The following is a 19,225-nucleotide window of genomic DNA, read 5'->3' on the forward strand; positions in this document are numbered from 1 at the left end:
CTGCGCCACCGTAGAGTTTTAAAGTGCAGGCATAGACACAGAAACAAAATTTTCTCTATCACAATCAATGACAGAGTTGTCTGCTTTACAAATAATGGCAATATCTTAAACCTTTCCTTGAAAACTGCCTGTTTTCATGAGAATCTCAAGATCAATCTATTACCCTACTTACCACTTACAAAGCACATGCCACATGTATTAAAAAACAGGGAAATCTAGTTATGTTTGAATGCTGTGAGGCAATGTAATTTCATTGAGCTGACAGAAGTGGAGAGTTCTAAGTGTTTCCTTCCTCTCACCAGCATTGCCTTATTCATTCTCGGTTCAGCTCTAGCCAGTTACTGAGCTGAGCCAAGCCCTGGAGAACGGAGATGATGTTTTTTATGCCTGATGTGGAGCTAGCTACTGTCTGCATATTGCTGGCAGGTTAGTCCATGCTGTGTCAATCTTCCCTAATGGTTTCACGGAGATATTCAACAACAAGAGGATTAAAAAGAGAGACAATGGGACCCACAGGAACTCCACAGATGAGGACCTGGACGGACGGACGGGCGTGTGCAATTGAGTCTGCAGGTGCCTGGCTTTTGTAAATGGAAATCATGCTTCACCAACATATTCAAATTCTTTGAGGGGGTCAACAAACATGCAGACAAGGATGATCCAGCTGATACAGTGGACTTGGACTTTCAGAAAGCCTTTGACACAGTCCATCATTAAAGGCAATAATCTTAAGCAAAGTATGCAGTCATGGGATATGAGAGATGTTCCTCTCACGATCAGTAACGGGTTACAAGATGAGTAAGAAAGGGTAAGAATAAGTAGTCAAGTGTTCCTAGGGGAGAGAGGCAAATAGCCTCATAAATGATCTGAAAAAAAGGGGTAAACAGTGAGGTGGCAAAGTTTGCAAACAAAAAATTACTCAAGATAATTGAGTACAAAGCAGACTGCGAAGAGTTACAAAGGGATCTTACAAAAGTGAGTGAATGGGCAACAAAATGGCAGATGAAATTCAATGGTGATGAATGCAAAGTAATGCACATTGTAAAACATAATCCCAATTATACATCCAAAATGATGGGGTCTAAATTAGCTGTTACTTCTCAAGAAAGATCTTGGAGGCATCGTGGATAGCTGTCTGAAAACATCTGCTCAATGTGCAGTGGCAATCAAAAAACGAACAACATTAGGAACCATTAGGCAAGGGATACATAATGAGACAAAAAATATGATAATGCTGCTATATAAATCCATGGTAGGACCCTGCTTGAAGTTCTGGTTGCTCCATCTCAAAAAAGATATATTAGAATAGGAAAAAGTACAGAGAAGGGCAATAATAGTGATCAGGTGTATGGAACAGCTTCCACGTAAGGAGAGATCAAAAAGACTGTTCATCTTCAAGAAGAGACAACTAAGCAGGGGAATATTATATAGGTCTATGAAATCATATATTGTGTGGAGAAAGTGAATAAGGAAATGTTATTGACCGCTTCACATAACACACAGACCAGAGGTCAAACAATGAAATTGATAGGCAGCAGGTATAAAACAAACAGAAGGAAGTACTTCTTCACACAATGCAGAGTCAACCTGCGGAACTCACTGCCAGGGGATGTTTTGGCCTTCACAAGTATAACTGGGTTCAAAAAGAATTAGATAAGTTCCTGGAGAAAAGGTCCATCAGTGTTTATTAGCCAAGATGGTCAGAAATGCAATTCCATGCTCTGGGTATTCTTAAACCTCTGACTGCCAGAAGCTGAGACTGGATGACAGGGGATGGATAATTTGATAATTGCCCTGTTCTACTGATTCCCTCTAAAGCATCTGGCACTGGCCACTGTCGGAAGACAGGATACTGGGCTAGATGGACCATTGGTCTGACCCAGTATGTAGCAAATACAGAGGATTCAGACTCGGGCCATGTGGAGGTAAGAAGGAACTAGAGAGGCATCAGTCCATGCTACCCTTTATACATTTGGTTTGGAGCATGAGACAAACTACTTTGCATGTACAGGCCAATTGACCCCGCTTACTAAAAAATGTCCAGACTCGGGTGTGTGGTGCCCAGACCTATCTGTGTGTGGAATACACATAGCAACCATCACTCGAAGAATAACCATTGTTATTCCAAGTAATGTGCACATTGCAAGGACACCAACTTCAGAAAAATCATATTTCTGACTAAATGGTCCTTCAAAAAACACTGTTTTCCCTGCAAGCAATACCTAAAGTCAGTAGAACAGATTAAAAAAAATACTTCTCTATTTTTTCCCCAGTTGTTTACTTTGTGGTCAGTTAATTCTTTCCTCTGCATATTCAGTCATATTGCCCGTTTGCGTGGATCTTTCACACAGCAATAGGGGAGATGAAATGTTTAACAATCAGACAACTGAAACTAAGTTTAATTCCTTTAAAAAAAACTGACTAGACTTTAAATTCAAGCTGTTCCTTTAAAATATACTTCTCCCCTCTGCTTGTATTTCTGTAGAGTGCTTTAGCTCAGTCTTTGTAAAACACTAACTGACATTTCTTTTATGCTGTTCATCCCGAATCAAACCTACTTACCAAAGAAAGGCACACATGGAGGATTAATGGACCTGAGTTTTGCCAAATATTTCTTATAGTGATCCTCACTCAATTCATGAGCTTCTTCTAAAATCTTTTTCTGTCGACTTGGAATTTGCTGAAAAGATATACAGATTGGTTAGTTAGGAGGGGACTGTGGCCCAGTGTCCCATCTACAAGATTAGGACTGGCAGCTGCCACTGCCTTGTTGTGTGACCTTGGGTAAGTCACAGGCCCAGATTTTTAAAGGCAAGTTTGGTGTTGCAATGCTCAGCACAGCAACATCTCAATACCCTTAAAATTCTGTGCCTTTACCAATTTGGGCCTCGGTTTCCTCATCTGAAAAATGGGATACTAATACTTTGAGATCTAGAGATGAAAATAGCGATATGGGTATAAGAATCAGGACACTGAACCTCCAACCCAGGTCAGCTAAGGCTCTTACAAAAGCCTGACTTCCTTACATATCCCTCAGCCCCTGACCATAATCTTGCCTTGATTTCCTCTCAATTATAATATTGGTAGCATACCTCTAAAACCTTTAAATCCTGCAAATGCCTATCGAAAACTCAGTTACGCACCCTCATGTCAGTGAGGATCAAGCAACCCAATTAAGTGGGTGTGGATCCTATGCTAAAGTATATGGAGGGAACCTGCCAGGAGATGCAGACTTTCTTCCTGTTTCCTGCAGCTGGCGTGTTCCACTTCTTTCCCCAGACACTCATTGCTCTGATCAATCTGCCTATGCCTTTCTGATAATCCATCTTTTATTTTCAATCTTGCTCGTTACTGGTTTCAGGCAGTTGGCTCTGGTGATTTGCTATGTCTTTCTGCCTTGCTCACCACTGTATTCACTTTGGGGACTCCTGAAATTAGAAGTAAGCACCTCTGACATTACACAGAAATTTATAGCTATGTTTTACACTCTGATGCAATCTTCCATGGGTGATTTTACTTCCCTTGGGGAAGCCAGAGACACTGTACACTTACATTTGTGGTGCAGCCTGCATATTGTTGAAGTATTCGCTTATCCTGCTTTATGCACAGTAGTCCTTGCCAATGGTTCAGCTGATCTGCTACATCAAATGATCTACACTGAGGACTAAATCCTCAGATGATGCAAATAACTGAAGTCATAATTGGAGGAGTTCAGAGAACTAGGTACAGCACTACAAATAGAACTATGCACACACGCAGTACATCTGGGGATTCACCATCATTGGTTTTTTCCCTCCCCAACAACTCAAAAGTGATTGAAGGAATCAACTTTTCAGAAACATTCATCTTTGGTCTGAGATTCAGCCCAAAAGGCAAAAGTTGTAGAAAACTGTAAGCATCTGAAAATTAGGAGTTATAATAGTGATCGTTTTGCAACCTTTAACTATCGTATTTGCTGTCACTGACCCTGTAATAAACCACCATTTTTTAGGAAGTCTAACAATTGAGCTATAACAAATTTCCTTCATCTCATTTTTTCCCTTCAGTTTTGAGTGTTGGTGCATCTATTCTTCCATATTTGTCATTAACTGTTTCCCCTTATTTGTAATGTTTCTGTATTGAATTTTTTTTTTAATTTCAGTTGAAAAGTTTTTCTTCATCTTTCCTTTGAGACACTGTTCTTCCTCTGTTTATTTCAGTTTTTTAACTCTCATCCATCTCTCTGCTTTACTCTTTCACTCTAGTTTTCTGCTTTATTCTCCTCAGTCCCTTCTAGTCTCTCCTCTCTGTCTTGTGATTGGCAGTGCCTGTGCCCAGACAGTGTGAACACTCAATACAAAAGCAAAGGCTCCTTCAAAGCCTAAGAACCATTTACCACCCTTTAATGTGCTACTGAAAGGAGAAGCATTTATAGTAACAGAATGTAACTTGACTGTTTCAGTTTCTAGATTGAAAACTGAAAACATTGTAACCTACCTCAAATGTGTGATCCAGTCTATACACAGGTGAAGAGTTCATAGCACTCACAACTTCAAGAACACCATTGAAGTTATTTAGCTCCTGAAAAACTTGCAGGATCTCAATTATCCGACTCACTACATTTACTCTTTCCTCTAGGTTTTCTGTTTCTACGATGCATCTAAGTACACAAGCAGAATGCTAATTTTGTAGAAATAAAACAGAGCCAGAACTCTGCCAAGCAACAAAGATTCAGCGATAGCACAAAGTGTACCATTTTGAAATGTTTCAACAGATCCAGCAAGGCCCACCAAATAACTGGAGGGAGATTTAGAAACATTTAGAACAAGTTAGGTCGCATTTCTCAGGTTAAAAAGCTGGGAATATTAGAAGAAGGCTTCAAAGGATTAGATTTTTAACAATAAAAAGTTGATAAACACTGATTTCAACATACACACATAAACCAACACAAAAATGTTTCCATCAATAATAATAAAAGTTTATAGACAGGCAAAGCAAGAAAAATGCTGCTTGAGAACTTAGACTTTGATTTAAGGACATTTACTTCGTGTATTTTGACATGTGATGTTGACAATTTGTGTTTTAACAGTTATAAAAGCTTTAACTATCTGAATCCCAACATCTACTGTCATTAAATAATTATTGTCTGACACCCACCTTGTCTGACCTTGCAAAATTTTCCACAATTGTGAAAGTTTAAATATATAAAAATTAAAAAAAAAAAGCTTAAAACCCACAATTTTGTACAACTGTGAATCTTTTTATCATTTAAATCAAAACCAGTGCTTAAAAATAAACACATTTTTCTGTCAAAATTATAAAACAAATTAAAATCAAATTCTGCCAAGCCTACTTACAAGCAGTTGTTCTCAGAGGCAAACTAAAATTTGTCCATTGCCCAAGTAGCAGCTTCCCCAAGGCAAAATTTCTCCTCAGGTTACCTCTCAGGAAGCATCTGAATGAACTATATAGATCCACTAACATTCCAGAAGTAGAGATTAAAAAACAAACAAAAAAACCCTTACTTTTCAAACCATAAAGTGAGATTAGTGGTGTGCCGTATCATTTTGAGAAGGTTGGGAGAATTAATTTCTTTATCTTCCTTGGTCCATACACTTCCAACTAGTTCTGATGGCTGCACAGCTCTAAAAGAAATAATAAAAAAATAAAGCATAATATAAAACTTTTTTTAAAAAAAGACCACCATTATTCCAAAAAAAAGTCTTAATTATCAGTGAATTTTAATTTAGTGAAGGATCACTGCTTGAAAAAAAAAAACCAAAAAAAAACCAGCTTACAGCAGACTAGCATGATCTCAGAATCAGGAGCTATTCTCCTCTACTATAGTGAAATTAATAGTATGTTTTAATTATAGGTGCTTAGATACCTTGATATCCATGATATAAACATACAAATATTTTCACTTTGTGGTGCATCTTTAAACTCCTTTGCTGCATAATTAACAACCTAGCACATGACATGTGTCAAGGGGGTATGCCAATAGCGGGGATCTGTAGAGAGCCTGCAGAAGTAATTTTGGGAATATTTTGGGTTTTTGTAATAATGTAGTACAGTAAATTCAGTTCTTCAATGGAGGAAAAATACCTGTAAAGATCTGACTCGAGTAAAGTGAGCTGTCGGGCAATTTCTATTGGGTGCAAAGTGAGCAAGTCGAAAGTTTCTGGCTGTCCTGGCTTGCTTATATGCCACTCAATTGCAGGAGGTGAACTTTCAAAAGTAATATTGTGGCTTGGCCCAATGGCTTGGGCCTGCTTTTTCCGGAAGATTATCTTTGTGATTGATTCAACCCATTTCTTCATAGCTTTACCTGGAATAAAGACACCATTAATATTTATTTAACCCTTTTAATTCTGTGTTTCTCCAAAGAGGCTAATGTCAATTTTTAAATCTTCATGTTACAAACATTGTGCCTCAATACTCGGAGGTAAGTGGCTCACCCACACAAAGCCAAGCAGTGGCAAAGCTAGAAATAGTAGTAGGAGCCCAGCGATCCTGGTAGTAGCATGTACATAATTCCTTCTGAATTAATGGGAGTTTCAGACATGGAACTGAAGGGAAAACTGGACCCCAGAAAAAAACTGTTACTAACCTTTTCTGTAACTGTTGCTCTTTTGAGATGTGTTGACCATGTCCATTCCACTTCAGGTGTGCATGGCCAGCGTGCTAGTGTTGAACATCCTTCCATTAGTGGTACCTGTTGAGGCAGAGCCGCTCTCGACCTCTCTCAGTTCCGTCTTATTGGACAGACTCCAATAAAGAGGGGAAGGAAGGTGCGTTGTGGAATGGACACGTGCAACACATCTTGAAGAACAACAGTTACAGAACAGGTTAGTAAGCATTTTTTCTTTGGGTGATTGCACATGTCCCTTTCAAGTCAGGTGACTCACAAGCATTACAAACTGGAGGTGGGATCGGAATCTACCTAAATAATGATTAAAGAACCACACGTCCAAATCTTCCATCATCTCTTGACTGCTGGATGATGGTATAATGAGACGCAACAGTATGAACTAATGACCAAGTTGCAGCTCTACAAATGTCCTGTACAGGCACAAGAACTAGAAAAGCTCAGAAGCTGCTTGTTATCTTGTTGAATGTGCCAGCACTGTGCTGGGCAGAGTCGCAATGTGTTGTAGCACAAACGTATGCAGTAGGAAATCCATAATGATTATTCTTTGAAATGAGACCCTTCAAACTGTCTGCCACTGCCACAAACAGTTGTGAGGACAATCTAAACAGTTTCTTCCAAGGAGAAAGCTAATGCTCTCCTGACAGCCAAGGCATGGAATCTCTCCTTGTTCTTATGAGAATGAAACTTATGAAAGGTTGGTAAGTATACTGGCTGATTGATATGTAAGTGTGACATTACTTTGGTCAGAAATTTTGGATGTGGGCATAAGTACACTGTGTCTTTGTAAAAGACTATATAAGGTGGATCAGACACCAGGGCTTGCAATTTTCCTCAGAGTTCACTTTCATTAAAAAATGAAGTAACGAGCAGGTAGCCAACAGATCAAAGGGAGGACCAATCAGCCTTAATAACACCAGATTTAAGTCCCAAGGAGGCACAGGATACTCCACTTGGAGAAATAAAGGGTCCAGACCCTTTAAGAACCTGAGTGACACTGGTTTGGAGAATACAAAGCAATCTGCAATTGGAGGGTGGAAAGTGGAGATAGCTGCTAGGTGAACTCTGATGGAAAGACCTTGATGTTTCAGCTGTATAAATAGTCCAGGATATGCTGTATAGGAGCCCAGAGTGGAGAAATACCTTTCTGCTGAGACCACAAGAACTGCTTTCACGTCAACAGTAAGTGTAACTAGTAGGTGGTTTCCTGCAGCTATTCAAAAGAATGTTTTGTATATTCCTTGGACAGACCTCCTGAGGTACTTCCCATGGAACATCCAGGCTGTAAGATGAAGAGTCACAGGTCAGGATGAAGGAGGTGACCGTAGTTCTGAGAGATCAAGTCTGATTCTGGAGGTTATGTCAGCGAAGCCCAAGTTGAGAGGCTCAGCAGAGTGGAAAACCAATACTGGGAAGGCCCCACTGGTGTTATGACGATTGTACGAGCATGATCCTGCTTGATTTTTAATACTAATATGGGGAGCAGCAGAACTGGAGGGTAAAGCATAGATGAGTCTGTCCTTCAAGGTAACAGAAAAACATCTGTCAGGGATGCTGGATCGTGACCCACTCTTGAGAAAAAAGGCAAATACAAAAAAAAACTGCTGACACTTTCAGGTGTGACGAGTTGTAAACAGGATTACATGGGGAACCTCTATACTTGAACAATGACTCTTACTACATCTGGCTGGAGATACTACTCATGGTGACTGGTGAAAGACCTGCTCATGGAATCTGCTAAAGTGTTCTAAATACCCAGACGGTGTTAGGGGTGAACCTTATTGGTGATACAAAACTCCCAATGCTGTATTCCGTCTCAGCACAGGAGAGTCAATCTGGTCCCTCCTTGTCTGTTCACACAAAACATTGCTGCTGTATTCTCCATAAGAACGAGGAAATTTCTTCTTTTCTGTGGGGAAGGAAAGTGTGATAAGCTAAGTGAAGAGCTCTCAACAACCTCACATTTATGTGGAGAGCTATCCATCTCTTGGCCAGACCAGAGACTCCCCAGCTGGGTTCTCCAGCCTAGGGAAGAAACCTCTGTAACCAGAGTCAATGTTGATTGTAGAGGAACAAAAGGAACTCTCATATGTACATTGGCTGGATACACTCACCAGTTCAGAGAGCTTAAGACCTTCTCTCAGTCCTACTAGCTGTAGATGACAATGAAGGTGTTTGCCACACCACCTTTGTGGGTTCCAGAATATCCTCATTTATGGATAGAGCCACTCAGGAGGCCCAGCTGACCCCAAAATGTCCACCAATCTGTGCATGCTTATCGGAACTACTTCTACCTGTAATTCCAGGGAGGAAGCAACCCTCTTCAACAGAGGTGGAGCCTCCCTTTACAATTCCACTTGAGGAACCACTGGGCCAGTTTATTCTTGTTCAGTACCCAACATGGTACCGAACGTGACCTTTCATGCCTCCTCCAGTGAACTATTCCAATCACTTCTTGAGGATCTGGAGGAAGGCGGGTGCAGAGAGGATTTGGTGGTGTGAGGGAATCCCCACAGGTTTCAATATGGCCAATGGTAGAGCACAGGGCCTCAACTTCTTCCCAACCACTGTTTTGTGCCCACTGACCAATGCAGAATGTCAGCTGCATATCAAGGATGAAAGAGTGACAATTCAGGTGACAAACCTGAGTCACCTGATCAGGGAGGAGCATTATCTCTCAGTGCCAGAAAGAGATAGTGACACTCAAAAGATGCGACCAAGGAAAGCATGCTAGGCCTGGCCCTTGACAGCACCATGTGAGCAGGTGCAGGATGGCCTGAAGGTGCCCAACAGCTGGGCTCTATCTGCAGGTAAGTCAGAATGAGTGTTCATTGGTGCTAGATAAGAAGTCTCCTGAACTGCTGGTGAAACTGGAATGGACAGAGACAGGAGACTGCGTGCCGCATCTTATGCCTCTGGCATTGAGGGGTTCCCTTGATGCTGTTGCTGCTGCACTGAAGAGGTCGGCACCCCTGGTTGTGATGGTGCTCCAGCAGTGGTCAGTCTCAACAGCACCTGTACTGGAGTAAACGACCCTGCCTAACATGCTATTTGCACCAGGGAATGTCTCCTCATCAAGGACAAGGAACCTCAATCTCTTAGAGGGTGGATCCTTCAACTCACGCTACCATTGTTTCTTCCTTAGCACCAGGAAAGAAGATGGGTGCTGAGACTCCACAATGTCCAGAGAAGTATGCCTAACAGAAGTAAAGGCTTGGTGCCCACTCTGGGCAGGAAAGCTCTGAAGGTGGACACAGAGCCGTCTCCATAGTCTCACCTTTCTGTCCCTTTTAGGGGATTGAAGTCCCTGCAAATTTGGCACCAGCCCCAGACATTAGTCTCCCCAAGGCACTTCAGATGCCTACAGGGCAGGTCACTTATTGGTATCAACTCGTAGCATTTGGTGCAAGGCTTGAAGCCCAGAGACTGAGTGATGCCTTAGTACTGGGCATCAGCTCCCAGACAAGTGGAAACCAAAATATACACCAAGAACAATATTAAATAAATTGAACATATCTAACTATAAAACTACTAGACAAGTATCAACTACATATACTAGAAAAACAAATTCCTAGCAAGGGGAAAAAACACTTGCAAGAGCAAGCTACCATGCTCTGACTACTTTCATGAGTGGTAAGAAGGAACGGAGGGGAGGCTGGCGGCAGCTCTACCCTTCATAACAATGAGCAGCAGTATGAGTAGCAAAGGGCTTACTTCCTGCACTGACTGGTATCACTAAGGGAAAAATCTACAACACTAGTGCACTGGGTGCGCACACACCTCAAGTGGAATGGACACATGCAATCACTCGAACTCCTGCACCCTAGTCTTATGCTCTGTCCACAAGACCAAAGATTTCAAAACTGGCCAGTCTACATAATTTGCTGACAGTCCACAGTGAACTGATTAGTCACATGCTTGTTCTCTTTGTTTCAAGCTGCTAAATATACATTAAACACTTTCCTAATATAACCCTTCCCTGTATGCAACAGCTGCAGCTGCCACAGGGATGTTTCATTATTAAAAATGAATGGGGAAGGTTTGCTACACAATTATGAACTGGAGTAGGGGCAGCCTATGTGATAACCTCCCAAGATGTAGCCACACTGTGAAACAGCCTGAGAATCCCTGCTCTAGAGTACACTGTTTCCTCCATTAAACTTTTATGAAAGTTACTCCTAACTATAGCTTAAGGGGTTTCTCCCAATAAGCAGGTGACCAAAGACTATTTTGACCTGCTTTCAAAACTAATCACTCAGTTGCTGGCAATTTTCAATATAACTAGAATCATATTTTTGCCATCAGAGTTAAGTAACATGGATCATATTTTTCTGAATAGGCACCATATTTTTGGGAATGAAAATAGCAGTTGATTTTTAAATAAAGGTTTATTCAGGGTATGCGCTGAGTAACATAAGTCATCATAAGCACCCAACACTTCATTTTCCTTCATCCACTGACCACAAGGAAGCATCACCACGTAACAAAGATGTCTAACACTGGACATATTCTAAAATGCTGATATCTATTTTAATCATAAATACCTCTGACTGTCCCAATGAATTCTTCCAATCGGTGTAAAAGATCTACATCTCTCTCAAAGTCATAGAAGTGGTGTTCTACCCAATGTCGGCATACATTTAACACTCTACAACATTAAAGGAGAGATTATAAACTCTTTGCGGGAAGAGACTGTCTGTTAGTCTATGTCTGAAAGTGCCTGGCACTTAGATGGGATCTCCAGGTGCTATTGTAAGAATTAGACCATACAGGAGGGTGAACCAAGGGATCAATTGCAGCTAATATATAGTTTTCATTTCACATTAAATATTCACAAAAGAATGTGCATAGCTAGTTCTTGCCTTAAATACATTTACCATATATACTCATTCATAAGCCAAATATTTTTGGTAAAAAAGTGACACATCAAAGAGTGGAGGTCAGCTTATAAACGGGTCTACACCAAAATGTGATGATTTTAAACTCTATGGAATCACTGATTTGAATATCTAATATGTTGTCGTTTTGTTTACCTGGAGCGTCTGCAGGCACGGAGCTGCTCAGCTCCCTGTGGCTGCGGTTCGCCGTTCCCAGCCAATGGGAGCTGAGGGGCTCCATGCCTGCAGACGCTCCAGGTAAACAAAACCTCTAGACCTGCCAGCAGCTTACCCTGATGGCCAGGAGCCAAACTTTGCAAACCCCTGAAATATAGGCTTGGCTTATGAAAGGATCATACAGTTTTTGCTATTTTTACTTACCATCTTGGGGGAGTGAGAGGTGTCATCTTATAAACGAACGGGCTAATGAATGAGTATATATTAATTTCACCTGAAAGCTCTGAATAATGCTGTCAGTTAGAAAACAATGTTACTTACTTAGGTCACATCTACATTAGGAATGCTTTGCTGGCATAGGTGTAGCAATATACTACCCTAGTAAAGCACCTCTAGAGTAGATGCAGCTTATACTGGCAAAACTGAGGGCTTGTCTTCACTATGGAGCTAAATTGGTGCTGCTGCAATTGATGCAGCGACATCGATTTAGCGGGTCTAGTGAAGACACGCTCAATTGATGCAAGGGCATTCTCCCATCGATTCCTGTACTCCACCTCAACACGAGGTGGAAGCAATGTCAGTGGGAGAGCATCTCCCATTGACACAGCAGAGTGTGGACCCCGTGATAAGTAGATCTAAGCTACATCAACTTGAGTTACGCTACTAACATAACTCACATTACGTAGCTTAGATCAACCGGCAGCTGTAGTGTAGACCAGGCCTGAGATTTTGCCAGCATAGCTTATTATAGCTCCTTGAGTAAAACTAGCTACACAGGCAAAAGTGCAGGTTTGCCAGTATAACTGAGCCTACAGTAGCCTTACTGCTCCATCTCTCAAGCCACTAGAAGCACAGATTTCAGAAAACCCATTAGGGAGCATTAGTGCCTAATTTGCATCATAGCATTCTAGAACCTAAAACGTTATAAAAGCTGACCCCTTAACCTGTCCTCACTTCTCCTCTATTTCAGAGAGTCTTCAGAAGGATTCCAAAATATACCCAAGGTGGGAGGGATCAGTGTGCATCTGCAGAGATAATACATTCAGAAAACTCCATTTATAAGAAAATAACTTTTTTTTGTTATTATCCAATGAGTTATCTACTGTAAAGAAAGGAGCTATGTGGTGCTATAACCGTTCTATAAGCTGAATCAATGAAACTGAGGATGCATTACTAGGTGGGAATCAGGGTCCCGATTGCTGTGATGCAAACTAGGCATAAGTGCCCCTCACAGCTTTACCACTTTGTCAGTGGCTCTGTGGCTCATGAAGAATGAAGAGACTCCTTGTGGGAATCTGCAGAGGCACTCTACGAAGGAGAAGTTTTATCTGCATTTCTGTAATACTCACCGCAGCTGTACAGGTTGTATATATTCTTTCCTAAATCGTTTCAACTCTGCACTAAGAGGCTGATCTCCATTCTCCATAGCTATACGATCAGCTTCTGTTGGCTCAGGCTCTGGAATTTCAAACCTAGCATGGGACAAACAAAAAAGTCTAAACCTTTACATTCATTTAAATGATGTAAACAGGAACCAGTAAATTTGTTGTGTTAACCTTTCTCAGAACATGCACTAAACAAAACTATTAAGAGTTTGATTCAATTGAAGATACCTCTGCTTTCTCCCCTGCTAGTCAAAAAGTTTTGAGGGTTTCCATTAAATCAGACCCTTACCACTTAGTAAGTGTAGAGCAACCACTTACTAAATTGGAAATAATAATAAATGTATCTTATGTCACTACATAAAAAAAAATAGAAGATAACACAGTCACAGTATGTGCCAATACAGACTGCAAAATGACAAAACCTTTGGGGCAAGATCCTCATCTGGTGTAACTCAGCATAACTCCATTGACTTCAATGGAATGGTATCAATTTACATCAGTTGAAGATCAATCTTTTGGACTTCATAATCCATAGATTTGAAAACTTTTAAGAGAGAGACCAGTGACAAAAATTGAAGCCATCTTTTTTAAATGTTAAATTTAAAAAAAAAAAAAAGATTTTTTTTAATCCTACACCACATTAAAAAAAGAAAAAAGAAAAGAGATCCCTCCTCATATGGACCAGTGCAGCAAGCACTCCAGTGAAGATACAAAAAAAGTCACATACCTTTCTATCAGAAGACTCAATAGTTCTTGAGGTTTGCAAAAGGATCTATATGTCGTGAGAAACGTCCGAACAAAATTTGGGTCTAGGACACACACAAAGAAACCATTGCTTTCATTTCAACAAATTTGCTAATTATAATACTTCACAAGTATTCAAAGTGAATGGTTTTCTTTAAACTTAAATGTACTTGAAAATACTTGGATTATTAATGGATACCTGTTATACAGTACAATGAACATTTCCCTGTTGTTTTAGTGGCAAGTTAGTACTTTATGGCATGGCAATACAAGGCAGAATGAATAAAATCAATTTCAAATGCATTTTAAAATTATTCACAAAAAACACTTGTTTTTCCTCTCTCAATTATTAAAAGAACTGGAAAAATTCTTACAACGTTGCACATAGTGCATTTTAATAAATGCACATAAGTGCCATTTTCTGAGTGAGTCATCTAGTCCAGCACCCTATTTATGACAGTGACCAGCGCCATGTTTCAAAAAAAGGGGGTCAGAAACCCTATAATGGGCTATTATGGAATAACTTTTTCATAGGGAGATGCTTCTTCCTAATTCCATTACTAGTGTGACCACTGCTGGAATAGTGTGTCCACTTCTGCTGTCCACACTTAAGAAAAAGTGTGGAAAAATTAAAGAAGGTTCAGAGAAGAGCCACAGGAATGATTATAGGATTGGAAAACATGTCATATGTTGAGATACTCAAGGAGTTGAAGTTATATTTAGTTTACCAAAGAGAAGGTTGGGATTACTGATCACAGGTTAAAAGTATCCACAGTGGGAACAGAAATTTGGTAAGAGGGCTTTTCAGTCTAGCAGACAAAGGTATAACAAGATCCAATGGCTGGAAGTTGAAGCCAGAAAACTTCAGACTAGGAAAATGGCACAACTTTTTAGCAGCGAGTGCTCTCCTGCCAGCATAATTAAACTGTCCCCAACGAGTGGTGGTAGCCATGTCAGCAGGAGAGCTTTACCTGCCAACGAAGTACTGTCCATACCGGTGCTTCCGTCAGTGAAACTTATGTGGGTCAGGAGGGTGTTTTTCTCAGATCCCTGACCAACAAAAGTTTTGTAGACAAAAGTGCTAGTGTAGACAAAGCCACAGATACTGTCTTAAGTCCATGATTTTTGGTCTTTAGCAGAGTTATGGATTTACATTCCCAGGATCGTCTTTTGAAGGTGTTTCCTTTGAGGACAAGGACTAAAAGGTCAGATATGGACTGATCTTTTTGTAAAAAGTGTTTGCCCACAGGTGATATGGTGTTTCTCTTTTTCTGTGTTCATTCCACTCCCCTTAGAGTTCCACCACAACTTTAGCAATCACCACCCCTCCATCAAGCTCTCTCTAGAACACTCCCATGCTGCTAACCCTGCTTTGTTGTAGAATGGTAGAGTTGTTACCTGCCCACTTCACCCCAAATGGTCTCTCCTAACATGTGTTAACTCCTTATCTGTTCCACCTTGTATTTAGCTGTGACACTCTGAATACCTTTCACAGACCTGAAGAGCTGTGTGTAATTTCAAAAGCTTGTCTCTTTCACCCACAGAAGTTGATCCAATAAAAGATATTAACTCACCTACCTTGTCTCCTTAATACGATAGTCATGCAAATAATGAAAATAGGAGATTTCCCTTTACTCAGTATGGGATGAGAATGTCATTTTTACAGTGCTGAACTGCACTTTTATACTTAAAGACAAAACCTTTCAAACTTGAGTGCCAAACGGTAGGTGTCTACATCCAGAACAAGGAGCACTTGAATTTTTAGATGCCAAACAACGGTAGTTGTAGGCAGTCAGCACATGTGAAAATCAGGCCCCCTATTTAGATGCCTGACTTGGCTCCAAACTCAGAAACCATGAACAAAACTATTTAACTGTTTGCCTATAAGTAGTAGTGTTTCCACAGAATGATTTTCATTAAATATTATTAAAACACACAATGTGTACCTAAACATGTTTTGTTTAAACCAAAAAGTAGAATGCCTCCACATAAATTTAAAAATTTCCTGGCTATTCTACATCTGAGTCATAGCTATTGTTATTTACATTAGAATTTGAGATCAATGTTTAGAGCCACAGAATCCACAGTAACATTAGTTCCATTTGAGGTAAATATAGCAAAACAAATTAACTTTTTTTCCTTTCAGTTTCTGATTATAGATGTTATCTTACTAACAAAATCAGTGGCTTAAAAATAATGAATATTATACAGCTAACCAATTTGTAGGTAAAAAAAAAAATACAACTCCACTTAGTCAGGATGTCTGCTCATGTGATAATTCTCCCCTCAATACAGCCATTTTAAAAGCTAAAAAAGAACAATAAGTTATTCTACAAGGATTTATAAATAATCACCCTTGAATTCCTTAAGAAAGGAAACGGACACTATGCTGACGCACAAATACTCTTAACATATCAAAGCTTTAAAAATAGAACAGCACTGCCCTATAGATAAAAAAATTGCCAGGACTTTCAAAACGAGGAGCCCCTAACCTTAATGCTCTTACACAAACATCAGGAAAAGGGGGGAGGAGGGGAGAGAGACACACAAACAGGTTTATGCAAACAGGGTCAAATGGTCTCCTTTAGTGTTTAAACTCTGTGGAAAGGGGCTTGATGTAGGGGAAATTTCTCCATGCAGAGATATACTGAACTGTTCCATTACAGGGAGGATGCAGTGGTTTGCCATGCCTCATGGAAAAGGCTGTGGGGCCTGCCTCCAAACCTGTTGAATCCCAGGAGGCCTTTGTCATTACACTGGCTCTGGCCACTAGTGAAAGCCTGACTCTCTGGCAGTACTACTCCATTGCAGCTGCTCTATCAGAGATTTCATCTTGGTGCCAATGGGAACATTTTTTGCAGATAAGTCAATGTAGCCTGGGGGACAGGCAGGTTCACCCCAGTGGATGAAATCTTGCATAATCAATCATTATGGACCTTTGATTGCAAAAAAAAAAAAAAAAAAAAAAAAAAAAAGGAGATCTGATATTTGATTTTGCCCCAGACCATTCATGTCTTGAGTCTGCAACTAATTTAGCTACACTCTGCTGTTACTTAGAGTACACTTAATTTATGTCACCTTAGAGTTCCAGGCCCACCTACCTACACAATAAAAGCCTGCTTTATAGGATGTAAGACCTTCAGGGCAGGAACCACATTTTTGTTCTGTGTTTGTAAAGTACCTAGCACGATGGGATCCTGGTCCATGCCTAGGGCTCCTATGCACTACAAATATAATAAATAATAATGCTCACAGCTAGAGAGTTACATCTTTAAAGTTGAAGCGCTAAGAGATTTGAGTGCAGCAGTTGCACTGTTTGAGAAAAGGGGTGTGATCGTGCAATAAGAGACTAACAATGCATATGCACAAAGGTGCAGAATTAAGGCTGAAAACAATTTTTAAACTTCTCTTAACAGAATGTTATGTATCGTGGGAAACAAATACTACCATCTGGAATTATTTGGCTAGATGTCATCAGAATGCCCTCTCTTAAGCACCTGAATAGGTCTTGTGATGAGCAAATGGAGCCATACTCTCAGCTCATGGACATTATTTAAAGATAATAGGGGCAGAGATACTGTGGAGTATTGCCTCACACGCTCTGCACCTCCTAAATATGCAGCAAATCACTGCACTCTTTGCAAAGTATGTAAATTCACTAAAAAGCTAGGTGACTTACATGCATAGGCATCAAATATGTTCACTGAGACTGGATCTAGTTTCCTATGTCATAGTGCTTCCTGGTGAAGTCACTGAACCTCTGTGTTCCTTTGTTCATCTGAAAAGCATGGCTAATAATGCTTAGCATACACAGCGTTTCTCTCATTCTTAGATTTCAAAGCCCTTTGCAAAGGTGGGTATGCATGAGTAATTCTGTATTAAAAATGAGTGACAGAGGTACAGAAGGGTTACTAACTCACCCAGTTTCACACAGCACCTAAGAGTCAGATCCAGTGGCTGAATTCAGATCTTTAACTCAATGCCTATCACAATACCTGCCCAGGGCAACGTAGGCAAATCAGTCAATTTTTCTGTCTCAATTTTCCAACTTATCAAATGGGACTAAATTCCCAGCTCTGCCACAGAATTGTGTGACCCTGAGCAAACCAAATAACCTCTCTGTGTCTCAGTGACACCACCTCTAAGCTTTGTTAAATAGGGGTTGTAAAGCACAGGGAATTATTAAGTGCATTTGGTGGTAGAGTCAGGACTCTTCTTGGCTACCACCTTGTGCTTAGTACTATATGTAGGTTAAAGGGGCATTTTGGTGGGGAATACAGCAAAAGAAACATCTCTTTTACTAGATCCCGTGTTCCTAAAATAATTTAGAAACTGTTCCTTTCTGGGCAGATAGAACTCTGGAGAGAAGCTCAAAGCTCACTGAACACAAGCATACAAACAGGGCGTCCTACCAACACTAGGAACATTGCCAAATTTATTAATAACTTGTATCAAATCATCGTGTATGTGCAAAGGGTGAGTCTCAAAGGCCTGTAACTAACGAATCAAAACAAGCATTCACCAGAAAACTCAAAAAGATCCTTTTTCTTTGGGGCTGTTGCCCTTCTAAATACTACCTCCATTTCCCCACTTATTTTAGTGCTCAAACTTTTAAACCAATGTCACAAAACCAATTCTACTTAAAATGTCTTGGCTTTTGCTCTCAAACACTGAACTGCCTTTGCTCCAACTTCCAAAAAATTCACAGGACAGAAACCAAACAAATGAAATTTCATCCTCAAAGGCTAACAGGTTTGAAAAGTTATGAGCAAATGAGAACAGAGGCTTAAAATAGTTTTGCTGTAACTGCATCTGGAGTACTATGTTTATTTATTCATACCACATTTTAGAAAGATATTAATAAATGCAAGTGCATTCAGAGCAGAGCAATAAAAGTGATTGAGTGTATGGAGAGATTCATTGACAACAGAGATTAACAAATGAAATATAGATAGCTTGGTTAAATGATAGCAAGCGTGGGGGAACAGGATGGGGTGAAAGCCACCTACAAATATTCAAGGGTCTAATCTTGCAATGTGTAGTGTATCAGTTCCCTGAAGGATGGAGCACCAAGGATGGAGAGCAGTTTACAATAGTTGTAATGGAATGAAATTGAGAAAGGAAAAAAATTACAGCTGAATATGAGGAAAAGCCCTCATTGCGAGATGTATTAGGGTATGGAATAGTCTCCTTACGGAAGTGTTGGAAGCACAATTAACTGAGATTTTCAAATTAGACTGGCAAAACACTGGAAAATGTATTCTAAAGAAAAATTCCATGCTGACAGGGGTTGGACTGAATGACCAAACAAAGGGGTGCCCAACCTACAGCCCACCAGAGCACTTTATAAGGCCCACGGCCTGCTTCAACACAACATACTAACAGCCAATTCATTAACATTTTGTTGGCATTTT

At 40.2% G+C, this 19,225-nt stretch overlaps 1 protein-coding gene across 2 annotated transcripts in view; it reads right to left on the reverse strand.

The window, feature by feature from the left end:
• The window catches only part of SOS1 (SOS Ras/Rac guanine nucleotide exchange factor 1), an 86,343-nt gene that overhangs the window by 10,866 nt on the left and 56,252 nt on the right, over positions 1-19,225 (reverse strand). For both annotated transcript variants that reach the window (XM_050951561.1, XM_050951560.1), the window contains exons 11-17: positions 13,795-13,876; positions 13,032-13,154; positions 11,173-11,276; positions 6,085-6,307; positions 5,505-5,624; positions 4,477-4,639; positions 2,563-2,680 (exon numbers count right to left, since the gene is read on the reverse strand). In XM_050951561.1, coding sequence (XP_050807518.1) covers positions 2,563-2,680; positions 4,477-4,639; positions 5,505-5,624; positions 6,085-6,307; positions 11,173-11,276; positions 13,032-13,154; positions 13,795-13,876 — 933 coding nt within the window. The remainder of the gene's footprint in view (positions 1-2,562; positions 2,681-4,476; positions 4,640-5,504; positions 5,625-6,084; positions 6,308-11,172; positions 11,277-13,031; positions 13,155-13,794; positions 13,877-19,225) is intronic.

The sequence above is a fragment of the Gopherus flavomarginatus genome, chromosome 4, assembly GCF_025201925.1.
Source record: "Gopherus flavomarginatus isolate rGopFla2 chromosome 4, rGopFla2.mat.asm, whole genome shotgun sequence".
NCBI classification, from domain to species: Eukaryota; Metazoa; Chordata; order Testudines; family Testudinidae; genus Gopherus; species Gopherus flavomarginatus.